This window comes from Urocampus carinirostris, chromosome 9, assembly GCF_059441175.1.
Source record: "Urocampus carinirostris isolate Australia breed hairy pipefish chromosome 9, RoL_Ucar_1.0, whole genome shotgun sequence".
Lineage (NCBI taxonomy): Eukaryota > Metazoa > Chordata > Actinopteri > Syngnathiformes > Syngnathidae > Urocampus > Urocampus carinirostris.
Window position 1 is genome coordinate 23,689,752 of NC_142357.1, and position 17,787 is coordinate 23,707,538.

A 17,787-nucleotide genomic window follows, 5' to 3' on the forward strand; every position below is an offset into this window, starting at 1 on the left:
CTGCCACATGACACGACGCTTCCAGGAATGAGAACCAATTCAATTCGAGTGAACACTAATATGAATTGACTTTATCTTCCATTCTTAACTGTGCTGCGGTTATACACTTCCTGTTTCCATGACTCTCTGACAATTAAACATGCTTATGTGAATTTTATTTTATTCATATAATTTTTGCATGTGAATTTGAATAGCTTGTAAAGAAAGTTTTGTAAAAATAAAAGATACAGTTTCATTTCAAGCTCTAAAATCAGGATTCATACTTTGTTTTGGAGGGACTAATGCCAGGTGCTCAAACTCAATTTATTGGGGGGGTTACCTAAATTAGGGTCTGAGTGAGGTCCTGCTAAAACATTCCGCAGCTCTTGCATAGAGTTAAAATAACAAAAATGCAAAACAAATAAATAGTGATATACATTTTTTCACATGCTTACAATGAATACAAAAAACGAAAGATATAATAATAAAATATAATAATAAAATATAATGATAAAATATTATAACATAACATAGAAATTGAGACATTTTACACATCAACAAAGATAAGTAATAAGTAAATCCTATCTAAAAAGACAGTGTATTATTCAGCATTTTCCTAGTGGTAAAACTAATTTTAATTCATTAAAAAAACAATTGAATTGAATAATAATTACAATTAATGAAACATCATATCAACATGCATTTTTTTTTATTACTCATGGGTTGAGAAAATTATTTTCCGCCATCTTGCTGCTAGGGGTACCACGAAAAGCCAAAAACATATGAAATGCTGGGCAAAAAATGACCAGGCAAAATCTCATCTCATCTCATTAGTTGCACCGCTTATCCTCAGTAGGGTCGCGGGGTGCTGGAGCCCATCCCAGCAATCATCGGGCAGTGGGCAGGGGACATCCTGAACTGGTTGCCAGCCAATCGCAGGGCACACAGGGACAGACAACTCGCTCGCTCTTTCACACCTAGGGACAATTTGGACCGGCCAATCCACCTGAAATGCATGTCTTTGGAATGTGGGAGGAGTACCAAGAAACCCACGCAAGCACACGGAGAACATACAAACTCCACACAGGAAGTCCGGTAGCTGGATTTGAACCCACACAGGAGGTTCCCAAGACCTTAGAACTGTGCCGCACATGCGCTAACCACTGCGCCGCAGTGGTTATTATCTTGCTTTTTTGCGAATACAAATCACCCGCATGAAACAATAAACATAGAAATGAATATTTAAAATGAGCTATACTTTCTGCATTATAATGAAATACTTTTTAAGTTTTACATATTTTAAGTAAATAAAGGATACGAGTATTAAGATTACTATACTAGAAATCTTCCTGAATGTTAAACATGATCCACAATCATTCCATGACTTGCATTTGGAGGTGTTGTTTTTTGTGTGAACTTGAAGTGTGAACTTCAACAGATTTCAAGCAACTATTCTTAGCATTCTAATGACAAAGTGTGTAAACAAGAGGAAAAAGGCGGCAAATTCCGTCTTTTTAATGGAATGATAAATATTGACTTAATTTGTCTTTATTGTCACTGATATCAACAAGATTAAACATGGCACCCCAGGGTAAAACATGGAATAAACAATTTGAAACAAAAGAAGATAAAATAATATCAGATGAAATACCTTATCTCCTTTAAAGATAAGGCTCAGTCTTCCGAGAGGGACTCTGTGTAGAGCCACTGCTCATCCGCATTGAGAGGAGCCAGTTGAGGTGGCTCGGGCATCTTATAAGGGTGCCGCCTGGCGGCTCCTTTGGTAGGTGTTCCGAGCATGTCCCACCAGCAGGAGGCCCCGGGGGCGACCCGGGACACGCTGGAAAGACTACGTCTCTGGGCTGGCGTGGAAATGCCTCAGTATCCCGTCGGATGAGTTGGATGAAGTGGCACGGGATAGGGAGGTCTGGGCTTACCTGCTATGCCTGCTGCCTCCGCGAACCGACCACAGATGAGCGGGAGATAATGGATGGATGGATTGGCTGTAAGGATAAATAGGCAAATAAAATTCAAACGTGGTGCTTAGAAAACTGGCTTAAGTTATACAGACGTTGCCCTACTTATGAACGAGATAGGTTCCGGACGATCGTTCGCAAGTGGAATTTGTTCGTAAGTTGCTTCTGTGCTATATTTTCTATGGAATGTTTGTTTAAGGTTTATATATGTATGTTGGAGGCTTGAATAAGTAACCTGTATTGTTTTGTACTAAAAAATAAAATCTTCCTAAAATAATATGCTCTGTAAAGATAAAGTTAAGTTCAACTTACTTTTGGATGATAAGCTTCAAGAGGTCCTCCTCCGTGGTAAAATGTGCCCGGAAAAAAGCGTTCCGACCATTGTCTCAACCGCATCAAGCTTTCTTATTCCTCTTTCATTTCAAAGGAAACGGCTCACCTCTTCTTTACACTTTACACCAACCATATTGATTGGATGCACGAGATATTAAACAATAAAAATGTCAAAGTTCTTAGCGCGCTGGAGATAGTATAAGCATAGACAGTATAGAATGTTTACGCACGAACTAGGAAGAGGAAGCTAATTTTTTTACTTCCAGGTGGATGCTGGGTGATATCTCACAGCACCAGACGCCGGTAGCCGCAGAAAGAAGCACTACAGTAATGTCCTGTAGTCAGAAAAAGGTGCACAAAATAAAAAATCTAACTTACAGCAATGTCCGGATATTTTTCGCCATCCCGGAATAATGTTCGTATGTACCGTTTTTCGTAAGTTAAATACAAGAGAATAGCCCATTGTAACATTAGTGCCAAGAAGTACAAGATTGAGAAGCAACAATTAAAAAAAAAAGAATAGGTTACAAGGTATATATTTTCAGTTTCCTGCAATAGTATATATTTTCACCATTTCATTTAGCAACAGCGAGAAAAATGAAAAAAGGATTTCCTGACATTTGGGAAGGTTCAGAATCATGACTTGCAGTTAAGCACGGTTCAGCGGTCCCATCTGTAACAGCAAGGGACGAGGATTTTGTGAAAAGCTGTTCTTGCTGAAAAAAAAAGAACTTTCGCTATTGTCCTCAACTCCTCATGTTGCTTTAAATAATTTCACTGTCATCCTCGGGCATGAAACGCACTCTGGGTAAAACATTTGACTGCAGGGGGCCTGTGCTGTCCCGAGTTTCTTACAAAGAGGCTCTGTGTGTTTTTGTTTTGTCTATATTTTGCTACATTCAATGAATAAGATGTGGATGATTTTTTTTTTTTTTAAAAACGACGAACTAAATTGGCCCGAATGATAACAATGGCAGCACATTCTACATTGGGTCGAAAATTCTGTTTTGCAATGTCAAAAAAAAATGATGAGGCAATATCGGATCATGAGAATACTATGCTTTAATTCAATTATTCATAGTGACTGGGTTATCTGATAACAACGTGGTGTAAGCTTTGTTATCTGGCACGAGGGGTGGTATGGCGGTATCTTGCATGTGCGTATCAAAGGTTGACGTGACAATCCCCGCAGGGGGCCGTCCGGAGCCGGGACCCAGGGCACCTCACACCTCTCAATTCAGTTTGAAAAAGCCAGCGAGCTGACAAAGGGCAAAAAAGAGTTCTCCGTAGCCAGATGAACAAGAAGCACAGGACCAAATCCTGGTTCTGATCCAGTCCCAGCTTAACAAGCAACCAGAGTACCTTGCCCAAGCCTGATCAAGAAAGCGGACAACTTGGTGAGACTCAGACATCGACCTCAAAGAAGGCTCCAGCCACCCACACCCAATGTCGGCTTTAAACTACTGCATTCCGTGCTCCTCGTTCTGACCGGGCCTTGAGGGCCCCTTACCACACAACCAACTAGGACATCCAGACTGGGCCTTCACCTTCATAGAATCAAGACCAAACTCCATCTCGTAGTGCTAGTCATTGGTATTCGTGTGGCGTAAAGGGATAATTCTATAAAATTATAATAAATAACGTACTAATTAAGCCAACATGTTCGTTTGTTACTTTGTACCTGCGTTTGTTATTAAGTACCATCCCTCTTTTTGAGAACCCCTGCCCCCAGTTTATAGTTCCTCCAAATAGGTCCATCACCCTTTGGGAAGTCTTCATTGACTTGAAAAGCGCTAAATAAAATGCAGATCATTTCATTTTTCGTTTCATCATGACTGAGGTCACAAAAATCCACAAAAATAAATTTAATTAGATAAAAAACAAACTTGCTGCGGAGTATAATTAAGTGCGCGGGTCTAGCAGTCTGATGGCGTGGAGAACATGCACAAACTTGGGCGAGTTGATGCCAGTGATGAGCGGTCTCTGGTGGTAGCCTCGGGAAGTTCTCGTAACTTTCCCTCGTATGTTGGGCAAGATATTTGTTTCAAACAAATCTCGTATATTAAATATTATGGTAAAAGATAATGGATGGATGTAAAGTCCATAATCAGGTAAAAAAAACTATAAGGGGGCTAGCTAAGGGAGCCAGACCAAAACTAGATGGCTAGCTAGAAAGGAGCCCAAAATTTAGCTTGATGACATCACTGAATGCTCTGTGTGGTGTGATTTAAATGTATATTTTGTTAACTACCACTAGAGGATACTATCACTTTATCAACGAGCGCCACTGTTGAGATGTCGGCTATTCCGTAAGTTATCAAATAAACAAGTATTCATGAATATGTAAAATCATGACACTCTGTGTTTTCGTCTGCCGTGGTTGTTGAATTCTCCGCTCTCTCCCTACTGGTTGAGGACAGAATAGTGACATTGGCCGCCTATCCATAACATACAAGTCACATGGATGCGCCTTGACTGTTCACACAGAAATCGAACCTATTGTCACAGTTGTAAAAAGAAAAGAGAAAAAAGGCAGACAGAAAGGAAGAGAAAGAAATAGAGTGACAGAAAGAAAGAGAGAGAGAAAGAGTGTGAGAGAGAGAGAAACAGATACAAAAGAAAGAAAAAGACAGAGAGTGCAAAAGAGTGAGAGAGAGAGGAGGAGTGAGAGAGAGAAAAGAAGAATAGGGATAAAGAAAGAGCGAGAAAAGGAACGACAGAGAGTGAAAATAGAGACAGAAAGAAAAGGGAGAACAAGAAAGACAGTGAGTGATAGAAAGAGAGAGAGAAAATGGTGAGAGAAAGAAAGGAAGGAAGAGAGAGACGTAAAAAGGAGAGAGAAAAAGAAACGGAAAGAGAGAGAGAAAGGGAAATAAATAAGAGAAAGACAAAGAGAGAAAAAGAAAGACAGAGAGTGAAAAAGACACAGGATAAAGGGAGAAGGAGAAAGAGAGGAATATAAAAAGAGAGATAGAGAAAGAAAGGAAGAAAGAAAAAGGAGAGAGTTAGAAAAGGGAGAAAGAGAAAAAGAAAGGGATAAGGAAAAAGAGAAAACAACATAAAATGAGAAAGAAAAGGAGATGGAAAGAGAGAGAGAAATAGAGAAAGAAAGAGAGACGGTTAAGGAGGGAAATAAAGACAGTAATAGAGAGAAAAACAGAGAAAGACGAACAAGAGAATAAGAAGAAGCGTGATAATTGGATGTAGGGTCTATTTGACTCAGTCAACCACAAAAAAAGCATTTTACCAGCAAATCCCAATAAACCCAGCCCTGGTGAGGGACTTTCAGAACAGGTCCGCGGGCATCATAGCACTCCTCAGGGGGCACCCGGGTGCCCGCGGCCACCAGGTTGGAGACCCCTCTTCCAACAGGACTTTGTTACTCAGATCCAACCCAAAGGATAGACCCGTTGTCCTGCCGTCTTCCATTTGCTTGGTTCCACGTCCGTTTCGAACGAGAAAGCTAGCTGGAAATATGACTTGCAAGAGCCACGGGGGGCAACATGGCAGACTGGCGATGCATCAGAGCACTTTAGCTCGGACTAATGACCTCTTTACATTGCTCAAGTGTTCTGAGTAAAAGGCAAAGGAAAGCGCTCTAAATGGAGCCAGTGCGTGAGATCTAGCTTCAGTAATTATTGAAAACGGGTGTGAGGAAGAAGCAAATGGACGCCATGTTGCAGAACTGATGCACGAGCCTCATATTACTGGAACTGCTGAGAGAGAAGTCGAATTCAATGCTGTCGAGAAATTTCGGGAGGTGGCGGGACGACGAATGGGATAATATCCTGGAGGGGTTAGTAGGGGGTTGAAGATTGAAGACTTCGGTTTGTTAGGGGAAAAACTATATTACAAATGTAGCGTTTACCAAATTGTTCGAATTAGTTATCTGACTCCATTAACCAAACACGAACTTTATTCTCCTAACAATGCATGCTCTTTTCTTAACTTTAGGGAAAAATATTGACAAGAAACAGGCATTTTCACACGGGGGCAGATTTGTTTTCTTAATGATTTCTTAAGTGAATTCCATCGAATTTTGCCGAATTATTGTCGAATTAGTCTAGTTAGTCTTCGTAGCGCCTCCCATCTCTCATCTCTGCTCCTGTCTCTCTCTCTCTTCCGTCTTCTGTCTTTTTGACACGTCGGGGCATCAGCCACCCCCCATGGGCGTGCGGACTCCTCCTCCCATGGGCGCGCCGCCGCCTCGCCGAAGGGCGCCGCCATGTCTAGACCTGTCAAAACATTCCCGCGCTTCAACGTCATCAGGACTCCGTTCTCCAAACATCACCTACCACCTGCGTCAAAAACTCCGTTATCAACAGAACTAAACAAAACATTCGCATTCGGAACAGCACGACCCGACCTTAAGCCTTTGTGAAAAATCCCCACTGTATTCAACAAATGTAATTTGTATTATATTAAATTCCTTGTAGTCAAATAAATAAAATAAAAAATCCTTCAGGTTCAACAATCATTTTCATAAACAATTAATCCGATATATATATATATATATATATATATATATATATATATATATATATATATATATATATTATATATTTATATATATATATATATATATATACACACACACACACAGTAAAATTCGGTTTATCCGGATTCAAATTGACCTGGAAAATGATCCGAGTATCCTATTTGGGGTAGCCGACGTCCGGAATTCTGGACGCGGGAAGCAAGTCGCTCTTGTACTCGGATTGTGATCTGAACGCGGAAGTGGATCTTCTGTAGCAAGTGATGGCGGTGTCAGGGACGGAAGAACTGGTTGGTAGCCGGGACTGGGAGAGCAAGGCGTGGTTGGGGTCGGAAACGCGTCGTAAACCAGCACGGGAGAGCAGACGTGGTCTGGATCAAAACAGGTCGTAGCCGGAGACAAACGGGAGAAAAATCGGGACAGGTGGGAGTCAGGGTTGAAAAAGGCTTGCCTTGTATACACAGAGGTTCGCAGATGGACCGACAACAGGGGATTGACAGGACTGGGTTAAACTAGGGACAGGGAGCCAATCAGAGCCTGCAGCGGTTGGCGCCAAATGAGCGGGCACAGGTAATTCACATCGGTAATCATGACAAAACAAGCAGTTAGTTTTGATGTTTTGTTCTTGATTCTTTTTTATTAGGGGAAATATTTTCTTTTTTTTCTATCTATGTCTAACAAAGAAATGTTGGAACACATTTTAAAGTGCGCCCTATAATTCAATGTGCCATATATACCGCCACATGCTAGATAAAATTGGAAATGCATAGAAACAATGAAATGATACTGCCTTTGAGAGACATATAGAGTGGTCTTCGAGTGTCCACAGTGGCTAACATATTAATTGTTTGTTGCTAAAAGGAAACGAAAGAGAAGAATCTTTGACAATGAGTCTGACTTCTGTGTGAACAGTCAAGGCTTGTATGTTATCGATAGGTGGCCAATGTCACTATTCTGCCCTCTACCAGTAGGGAGGCAGCGGAGAATTCAACAACCACGGCGGACGAAAACACAGAGTGTCATGATTTTACATGTTCATAAATACTTGTTTATTTACGATATAGCCAACATCCCAACAGTAGCACTCGTGGATAAAGTGATAGTATCCTCTAGTGGTAGTTAACAATATATACCGTAAATTCCGGACTATAAGCCGCTACTTTTTTCCCAAACTTTCAACCCTGCGGCTTATTCAGTGATGCGGCCAATTTATGTAATTTTTCTAACGGCTTAGACATATCTTCATCATGCAAATTGCAAAAAGAAAGGCACATGACGCAGCATTCAAGCTAAACGCAATCGGGCAGTCCGATATAGAAGGAAACAGAACTATCGGGCGCTAACTTTACTTTGCGAGCGTGAGGCAAGCGTGTTTTTGAATAAGGGAGCGTTGGACAACATCTATATGACAAAGACTCTTTCCCAGACCAAAGGAAGACAACTTTGATGACGTCAGCTATAGGGAGGTAGATGAGGACTGCTTACCGTGCTCTCTACAAGTACGGTATATTTTTTTAACAGAGCTGTTTGCTGTGTTGCGAGCGTGTTCCTAGTAGCGTTTTGCTACCCTTCACAGGCACGGTTTGGGATGAAAGTTATAATATTATTATTAAAGCTTTGAAAACTGTACCGTCTTTCTTTGTAAATATGTGTAACCATGTATAATATGCATATTTGCAACTGTATATTTATTATTTTGTGATGTATTTATTTTAGAAACTTATTCTGATATGTTTCGTACGAAAAAATGAGAAAGAAGGGGCGGGGCAAATGCGGGCTGACGGGAAGTGGAGTAAAGGTGAGACGTGTTTGTGGACGCGGCCAACAATAGTGGATATATATTTTTCCCACCCTTACCTTTGGAAATATACACTTTTTTCCTTTGATTACTTTCAACTGGCACCTGGACTCTGCAGGTCTGCATTAAATGTTAAGTACCGGTATCATTTTCCGTTCATTTTGACGGCTGTTTTTTGGACTGCATCGGGTATGGGTTAATTTCGTGTTTGTATTTTTCAATGTGGGCGCACGCGGCTAATATACAGGTGCGGCTTGTTGTACAAAATCGATTTTTTCCCCCGAAATGTGGTGGGTGCAGCTTATAATCAGGTGCGCTCTATAGTCCGAAATGTACGGTACATTTGAATCACACCACACAGACAGCATTCAGTGATGTCATCAAGCTAAATTGTGGCCTCCTTTCTAGGTAGCCATCTAGTTTTGGTCTGCGTCCCATGACTCGAAAAGTTTGACTAACTCCGCTTTAAGGTGTCAAAAATAATATTCTGGGCCCAACAATGAAAGCTAAATTCATAAACAATGTAAAATGGATATAAAAAAATTTCATGTAATTAACTTCAAAGTAAACTTGCATTGCTTCTTGGTACATACTTCTTGCTTTGAAAAAAATTGCTGATGACATTTGATCAAAAATGAATAACATACCTTTGCTACTAGATTAACCGATACCTGTTTTTCGTTTCTCAGACAGGGTGACAGAGGTGAAGACGGATATTTTCGTGACCAGTTTCGGACCTGTTTCGGACACAGACATGGTGAGAGCAGATATACACTATTCCCAATGTTTAATCAATGTTCTTTCGAGCTACTCCAGCGACAGGAATTCATTTTCCGGCTTCATTGTGTCATTACGTCGGCGATGCACACAAACATAAAGCCGGACTGGTGTTTTTCTCACAAGTGTGTGCCTTGCAAAAGTGTTGGCCCCCGAAAAACATTTTGATATATTGCCATATTTCAGAATTCAAACTGTTACTGTAGTTTAGAAACTCAAAATATTTAATAAAGAATCAATCACGTGTGAGACACAATCGTAAAAGGAAACCTCATTAATTCAACAGTTTATATTGTGCGAACAAATAAAAAACGGAAAAGTAGAAGTTGCAAAAATATTGGCCCCCTTTTGAGTTAATACTTGGTATAACTTCATTTTGTTGCGATCTCTGTAAGTTTTGCACATGTTGAAATATTTTCCCAATATTCCTTACAAAACAGCTCAAGTTCCCTAAGGTGATCGTTTGTGCACAGCATTTTTTAGATCTTCGAATAAATGCTTTATATGATTGAGGTCTCGACCCTTGCTTGGACATGCTAACATCTTTATGATGTTAGTTTAAATCGTTCTGTTGTAGAATTGGCTTTATCTTTAGGGACAATGTCCTGTTGAAATGTGAGCCTGTGCCCCATTCTCAGGTATCTTTCAGACTCCAACAGTCTGCCCAAATCACCCTATATGGGTCTATCCATCTTTCCATCAACTCCAATGATCTTCCCAGTCCCTGTTGAAGAAGAGCAACCCCAAAGCATGATGCCGACACCACCATGTTTGACATTGGGGATGGCGTTTTCTCTTACGCCAAACGTCACGCTTTGTATTCCTCCCCAAAAGTTCCATTTTGGTCTCATCTGACCAGAGCACCTTGTTCCACATAATATTTGTGTCCCTCATTTGGTTTCTTGCAAACACCAAATGGGCCTTTCCATAATATTCTTTCAGAAAAGGCTTTTTTTCTTGCCACTTTTCAGTAATGGGCATATATACGCAAAGTACCACTATATGGTGTCTTGTGCACAGATTGTTCCATCTCAGCTGTATATGCCTAAAGGTCATCCAATTTGATCATGGGCCCTTTGGTTGCCTCTCTCATTAGTTTTTTCCTCGTTTGGGCTGAAAGTTTAGAGGGACAGCCAGGTCTTGGTAGGTTTGCAGTGGTTTTATGCTCTCTTTGTTTTGATGTGTAAATGTTGTTAAATATTCATGTATCCCATTTCTGCTTTGAATTTTCCGACAACTTTATTTCGGACCAGCCTGCTGTGTTTTTGGTTTTCATATTGCTGTCTGTTCTCCAGGACAATTTAGACTGGGACCTAATGACACACATACACACTCATTTAGGTCAAAATTGGATCATTCAAAAGTATTCAGGAAAATTATGGAGTCTTTTGGCTGAGCCGAGAGACCAGAGGCGCAATATTTTACACCTACCTTTCAGTTTTTTAATTGTAAATATAATATGAAATGTTGAATAAGTTTGGTCTCATGCTGGCACGCTGGATGTGTGGTTAGCCCGCAGCTCCACGGTGCAAAGTTCCAGGGTTCAATTCCCGGTGTGGATTTTGCCTGTTCTCCCCGTGCCTGCATGTGTTTCCTCCATGCACTCCGGTTTCCTCCCAAATTCCAGAAACACGCCGTTTATTGAAGTGAATGAGCATGTGAATGGTTGTGTTCCCTGCACCCCTGCTTGAAGTTAGCTGGGATGGGCTCCAGCACCCCTGCAACCCTAGTGCGGATAAGCAGCGTAGAAAATTGATGAATGGGTGGAATTCTGTTTCACTTCACAATTGTGTCTCACTTATTTTTGATTCTTTAAAAATCCTTCCATCTATTAACTGCACCCCTTATCCTTAGTAGGGTCACGGGGGTGCTGGAGCCAATCCCAGCTATCTTCGGGCAGTGGGCAGGGGACACCCTGAACTGCTTGCCAGCCAGTCGCAGAGCACACAGAGACAGACAACTCACACGCTCATTCACACCCAGGAACAATTTGGACCGGCCAATCAACCTTTTTGGGAATGTGGGAGTAAACCGGAGTGCCCGGAGGAAACCCACGCAAGCACGGGGAGAACATGCAAACTCCACACAGGAGGTTCTATCTCATGACCTCAGAACTGTGCCGCCGTGCTGCCCTCTTCAAAAAATATTTTCAGTTCTTTAGCTTTAGTTATGAAGCCTGTAATGTGGTAATATGACAAAAGTTCTTGGGGGGGAAATACTTCCACCAGGCACTGTATTCATGTGACAGTAATCATCTTATGAATTATTAAAACTCCTCTTGTTATTCCCGCCGGTCCTTTGTTTATTCGGGGGCTTTCCCTGCTTATCATGGTGAGACACGCGAGCCGTTCCGCCTGATATGGCAAACGTCCCCACCTTTACGGAGGTCCCATTTTCCGAGTGATTGATCCGTTGATTGAACGCCTACATTGCGGCTGTTCAATTCTCTCCTGGGTGAATGATATGTAAATGAGATTTCAAAAAAAGCCACAGTCGTGACTAGAGGGTCTCATATGAGGAATCGCTCACGTCGAAGGCAAATTATTAAAAAAGAAAAAATCCTCTCGACGAAAATCAACACGAATTTCCGATAAGAGCCGACATCTGACCGGCCTCGGGGAATGTGTCCATTGAATCATTCATTCATGGGCAGCCCATTTCAAACGTAGTTTTGTATGTCTTTAGCCGTCACAGGCGATAAATTGAATTTTTTTGGTCCGTTTTAACAAAACACAGAGGCGGGGCAAATAATTCAACTTGTTGTTTTGTTTCTAGAATAATATTCACATCACTGTTTCAAAAGTGTGATGTTTTCTTGGAAACACTTTTACAGATAGTATTTTTTTTAAATCATCGCTGTCAGTTTAAAAACATTTATCTCCTAAATTAATTTTTTTTTCAAGATGAAGAAAAAAAGGGGATTTTATTTGTTACTTTGAAGGATTGATACTGTCATATGTAGAAACAAATGTATGAATAAATACATTCCTAAAAATAGACGCCATATAAAAAATGAACACACAAATACACCAGCTCATCTCATCTCATTAGCTGCACCGCTTATCCCCAGTAGGGTCGCAGGGGTGCTGGAGCCCATCCCAGAAATCATCGGGCAGTGGGCAGGGGACACCCTGAACTGGTTGCCAGCCAATTGCAGGGCACACGGGGACAGACAACTCACTCTCTCATTCACACCTAGGGACAATATGGACCGGCTAATCCACCTGAAAGGCATGTTTTTGGAATGTGGAATGAAACCGGAGTGCCCGGAGGAAACCCACGCAAGCACGGGGAGAACATACAAACTCCGCACAGGAAGTCTGAAGCTGGATTTGAACCCACGTAGGAGGTTCCCAAGACATGAACTGTGCCGCACATGTGCTAACCACTGCGCCGCCGTGCTGCCCAAATACACCATGTAATACTTAAATATAACACATACTGTAAATGCGATAAGGCTATATATTTTCCTTAATGTCATTTATTTTATTGTGTTTTTATTTTGTAATTTATTCATATCTGTATTTATTTATTCTCGAGTTGTGTTCTTCCTTTTGTCATGTATTTTTTTCACAAACAATTGTTCTTCACATGAGGAGGTGGCCTAGGTGCCAGGGATTTTTACCTCTTGGTTGATCAGTGTTGAATGAATCGGCTACTTAACTTATCAACCAATCGGTGAAAAGCTCAGCCAGTTTGACCTGCCCCTTTATTTGAATAAGAGTTACTTTCCACATCTGAGCCCAATATCTCATAGTCAACAAGTTCTGTGATTCAGGCACCCTCCAAGTTTTTTCCACTGCTTCTTTCTCTAGCCACTCATGTCAGCTACTTAACTGTGGGCTATGAAACTACGCGAGTCTGTTAAGTTTTGGGGAGCAAACCCAAGAGCATACACAGAAGCTGAATAACTAGAGTTTATTGGAGGCAAAAGTTATTAACAAAAAGCAATGATGTGACAGCCTCTGCTGTCGGCACAGTCCTTAAATACCCCTCTCCTGATTTGGGACCTGTTTAGGTAATGCAGAACAGGTCTTGGGTCCTCCAGTCTGTCAGCCAATTGGCACCCTCTGGAGGACGGTGGTATGCTGGATTCCAACAATTACCCCTTATAGTTTTTGGTAGCTGATGCTGCTTCAGTGTCATTCACCTTCCACAGCTACTCATGCAAGTTAACCCTTGCATAGTTGCAAAAACAATTTAAAAATTATTATTTACCCTAGAAATTATTTACTAGTAGCTTCTCCCGCTAGCTGCTAAAGTTAGCCACTTACAGCACATCTGACCAACTCCAGCTATTGGCTCTATCAGCCGTTGCTGGTATGTCAAGTTCACCAGGTCTTTTGTTGTCACTGGGGGGTTAACACCAGCTTTTATGTCCTGTCGCTGGCTAAAATTCATCCTTGCTGGTGCACAAAAAATAGATTCACAAATTTTTCCAAGTGATATGCTTGGGGCTTCCGTAGTGTTTATTTTTCCGATGTATTGACCCACACAAGTGACCTAACCATGTGACGACACCATGACGGACGGTAGTAACCCGTAGTGAACAGTGGGTTAGGCCAGTAAACAGCAGATAACAACAAAAACACAGCGATACTATTCAACACCTTTGGCATTGGATTGTCAAACGAATATTGCGCTGCTCTAGGATGAGGTGGCTTACCTTGTCGGAAAGCACAAAGGGCGCTATTTAGAGAAACTGAGGATAGCATTAGCGACGCTGGCTACCAAGCCATACAGCCCTCCTCCTGAGATATTAGGGCATCCAAACAAAACGTTCAGTTTGCCTGACTTCAGTTCACCTGATCTGTACCACTATATCATAAATAGAAATCTCCATACACCAGTGCGGATCTAAAAGCTTCTTCTTAGGTGGTACTGTGCTTAATTTTGAAGACAATCATCCCCCTGGCATAAAATGTCCCCCCACACAAACGTTAGTAAAAGAACTTGGTATCTAAGTTTTTGGGGAATGTAAAACAACACGAAAGCAAGGGGCATTTGCCCCTTGTAAAGAAATCACTTTTGAGCATATTGAAAATATTTACTTTGGCGTAATGACAATTTCTCTTCCGTTGACTCACTAACGTAGCTAGTTAGCACGAGCTAACCTATTGTATTGAGTCTCTTTGACGTGAGTCGTACCTACTTAACATAAAAATACTTGCAGATGGATCAATCGTACCTTGCAAAAAATGTTTGTGGCAAATCCTAGAATACTTAAGGGCTGCCAACCTGTGTTGTCCTTCCGTTAGACTGCAGAAACATTGCCTGTCTTCATCAACAGGGATGAGATTCTAAATCGGGCTTATAAGCTTGCCCACCGCACAGGAATTAAACACCATGGTAAAAAGTCGTTGTTATAGTCTTTTGTCGTGGTTTTTGGTATTTGTTTCAACTCAACTTCCTATTCAACTACTGTGTGCTCAATTGCTTCTTACCATCCGCCATGGCTCCCATTCTGCCAGAGAAGGCAACGGGACGTCACGTGCAAAGGGTCAATACGGAACACCCACCTCCAATGGTAAATTATAACACAGTATTATTTAAGATAAATAACAATTTAGGGCTGTGTTTGCAAATTCTGCGGACTCGATTTCTCCAAGTTGGCAGAAAAAAATGTCCTAGAGGCCTGCATGGCTGGGTTATAATCTGGTGGCAGAAAGTCGATGGAAATATTACACCTGTTGTCTAAATGTCCGCCGCAGGGTAGACACTGTCAGCTGGTCTAAAATGACGCACTGCCTTCAGACATATCCGAACAATGCAATTCTCTTTTTATCGACTTAGCGGCACTGCTCTGAAATGTCCAAGTGGCCACTTCACGGCACAGATGTACTTCCAATGCATTGATAGACTGTTGTGTGACTAGCACACGACGTTTGAAGAAAATAACTTGTCTGCAAAACCCCCAAAACTCAAACTGCTCATGTGATGTGTAGTAATATATAGGTTAACTCGTTGAAAGATCTGCCGGTTCCTACAGGTCTAAAAGGCATAGATGGACGAACAATCGATTGTTTTTGATGTTTTGTTGTTTTGGTGTTCATGAAAATTCTTGTCTCGTCTATTGGTACCATGTCCACCTATGGATTGTTTTTCCCTTTCCTAGTGTTGACCTTGTGTGGAAGGTCTTAATGTTTTTTCATGGTTTGTTTTCAGTTCTTGTCATGTCTTGTCTGCTAGTCCGTTCATTTGTTCATTATTTTTGTCTTATCTGGGTCCCTATTTTGCACCAACCTTATTTGTTCATTTGATACTTTCTTCCTTGCTTTTGGACTGTGAACTTTTGACGTGCAACGACTCACATATAACTCTCACAAGAACAATAAACACGTAAACCAAAACCACAAAACACTGAACATAACTCACTGTGTAAACTTATTCAAGTTGATCAGAGGTTGGCTGATGAGTTTGAAATTTAGAAGACACTCAAAGTAAGGAAAGAAGACATCAATGGATCAATGATTTTGATTTTGAAGGAAGATAGGGGGAGAAGCCTTCTGATAATAAAGTCCAACTTGTTCTAAAGAGATAGATAGATAGATAGATAGATAGATAGATAGATAGATAGATAGATAGATAGATAGATAGATAGATAGATAGATAGATAGATAGATAGATAGATAGATAGATAGATAGATAGATAGATAGATAGATAGATAGATAGATAGATAGATAGATAGATAGATAGATAGATAGATAGATAGATAGATAGATAGATAGATAGATAGATGGATGGATGGATGGATACATTATTCATCCCCGTAGGGAAATTCACACTTCCAGCAGTATCTTTGTGTTAAAATAAAAGAAAGGTCCTCACCTGAGCCCTTTATTTTTATTACACTTCCTAAGTTACAAAAGCATATCCACCCTAAAAGACATGGAAATAAATTAACATGATTGGCTGATAGCCACAGAGATGTCAAAACAACTAACAACAGCGTGCAATAATAGTCAAAATAACAAACTTGCATCCTATGAAATCTTCTCTGCAGGTGTTAAATATTAAAAACAAAATAAACTATTGGGGTCTAAGAAAATAGATAAAAATGTTTATCATAATTCTGAAAAGAAAAGCAATTGAATCACCAAAACCTAAAACCGCTAACACAATAGTTTCTACATTGAACTTTTTTTTCTTTTCTGAAGCATAAAAGTTGTCTTTTCACACTTTACATTAGTTAATCTCTTGTTAAAACAACACCAACTTATGTGGGCTGACGAATATGATATAACTTGTTAAAAGATGTGAACTTTACGAAATTTTGACCTTGAAGGTTTCATTTTGACATCAGCAATTTATTTTATTTCGATTCAACACAAATATAATTCGAGAAACCATTCATCATCTGCACCGCTTATCCTCAGTAGGGTCGCGGGAGTGCTGGAGCCCATCCCAGTTATCTTCAGGCAGTGGGCAGGGGACACCCTGAACTGGTTGCCAGCCAGTCGCAATGCACACAGGGACAGACAACTCACTCGCTCATTAACACCTGGGGACAATTTGGACCGGCCAATTAACCTGACATGCATATTTTTGGAATGTGGGAGGGCACCGGAGTGCCCGGAGGACACCCAGTGAAGCACGGGGAGAACATGCAAACTCCACACAGGAAGGTTCGATCTCATGACCTCAGAACTGTGCCGCACACGCGCTAACCACTGCGCTGCCGTGCTGCCCTAATTCAAGAAACAGTTTGTATTATTTAACCACTTGATGTTGATGCATGGTGTTGTGCAACTGAAACGAGTGCTATAAAGCACAAGAAGGAATACAAACTTCAGTTACTCATTTTTTGCACAGCCTTTTTGTGTTTTTTGGGTACCCGCAGAAGCGAGATGGTCGACAATTATGTCAGCTCTCGTAAAGTGAGGCTCTTGTTATGTAAAATAAATGCAAATTTCTTGACCTATGAGTGTTTAAAAAAATGCATGTCTATATGACTATATATTTTTCCTTACTATTGGAATCATTAATGTTTTTTAAGGAGTTTCTACTAATTAAGTTTCTTTTTACCACTAGAAGGCGATAAATAATACACAGTCATTTAGCCCCTATAAGAAAACCCAAAATAACTGTCAAATATTTTATGTTAAGAGACGAGTTTAAGGATAATTTCTAACCCACAAGCTATTTAAAAAATGGTATGTAAGATTTTTCTATTACAAGACATATCGTAAAAACATTATTTAGGGGTGTATTATTAAAAAGGATGCTTTTAAGTGACACAACTGAACGTTTTCCTGGCAAAGTGGTTTGGAAAGTGTCATTTTACCCTACAAACAACAATTTCAAATCCCACCATTCAATGTTCCATCTGTGTGTTTTATTAGGGGATTTCAGCCTTTTCAGTGGCTTTTCCATTGGGAAACAACATGCAGGAAAGAAATAGCTAGGGGTTTAATTCACCCCCACCCCC

At 40.7% G+C, this 17,787-nt stretch overlaps 1 protein-coding gene across 1 annotated transcript in view; it reads left to right on the plus strand.

Moving 5' to 3' along the window:
- Positions 1–17,787, plus strand: part of gabra2b (gamma-aminobutyric acid type A receptor subunit alpha2b) — a 68,898-nt gene that overhangs the window by 18,770 nt on the left and 32,341 nt on the right. The window contains exon 4 of the mRNA XM_088343309.1: positions 9,271–9,338. Within this exon, the coding sequence (XP_088199435.1) occupies positions 9,271–9,338 (68 nt within the window). The remainder of the gene's footprint in view (positions 1–9,270; positions 9,339–17,787) is intronic.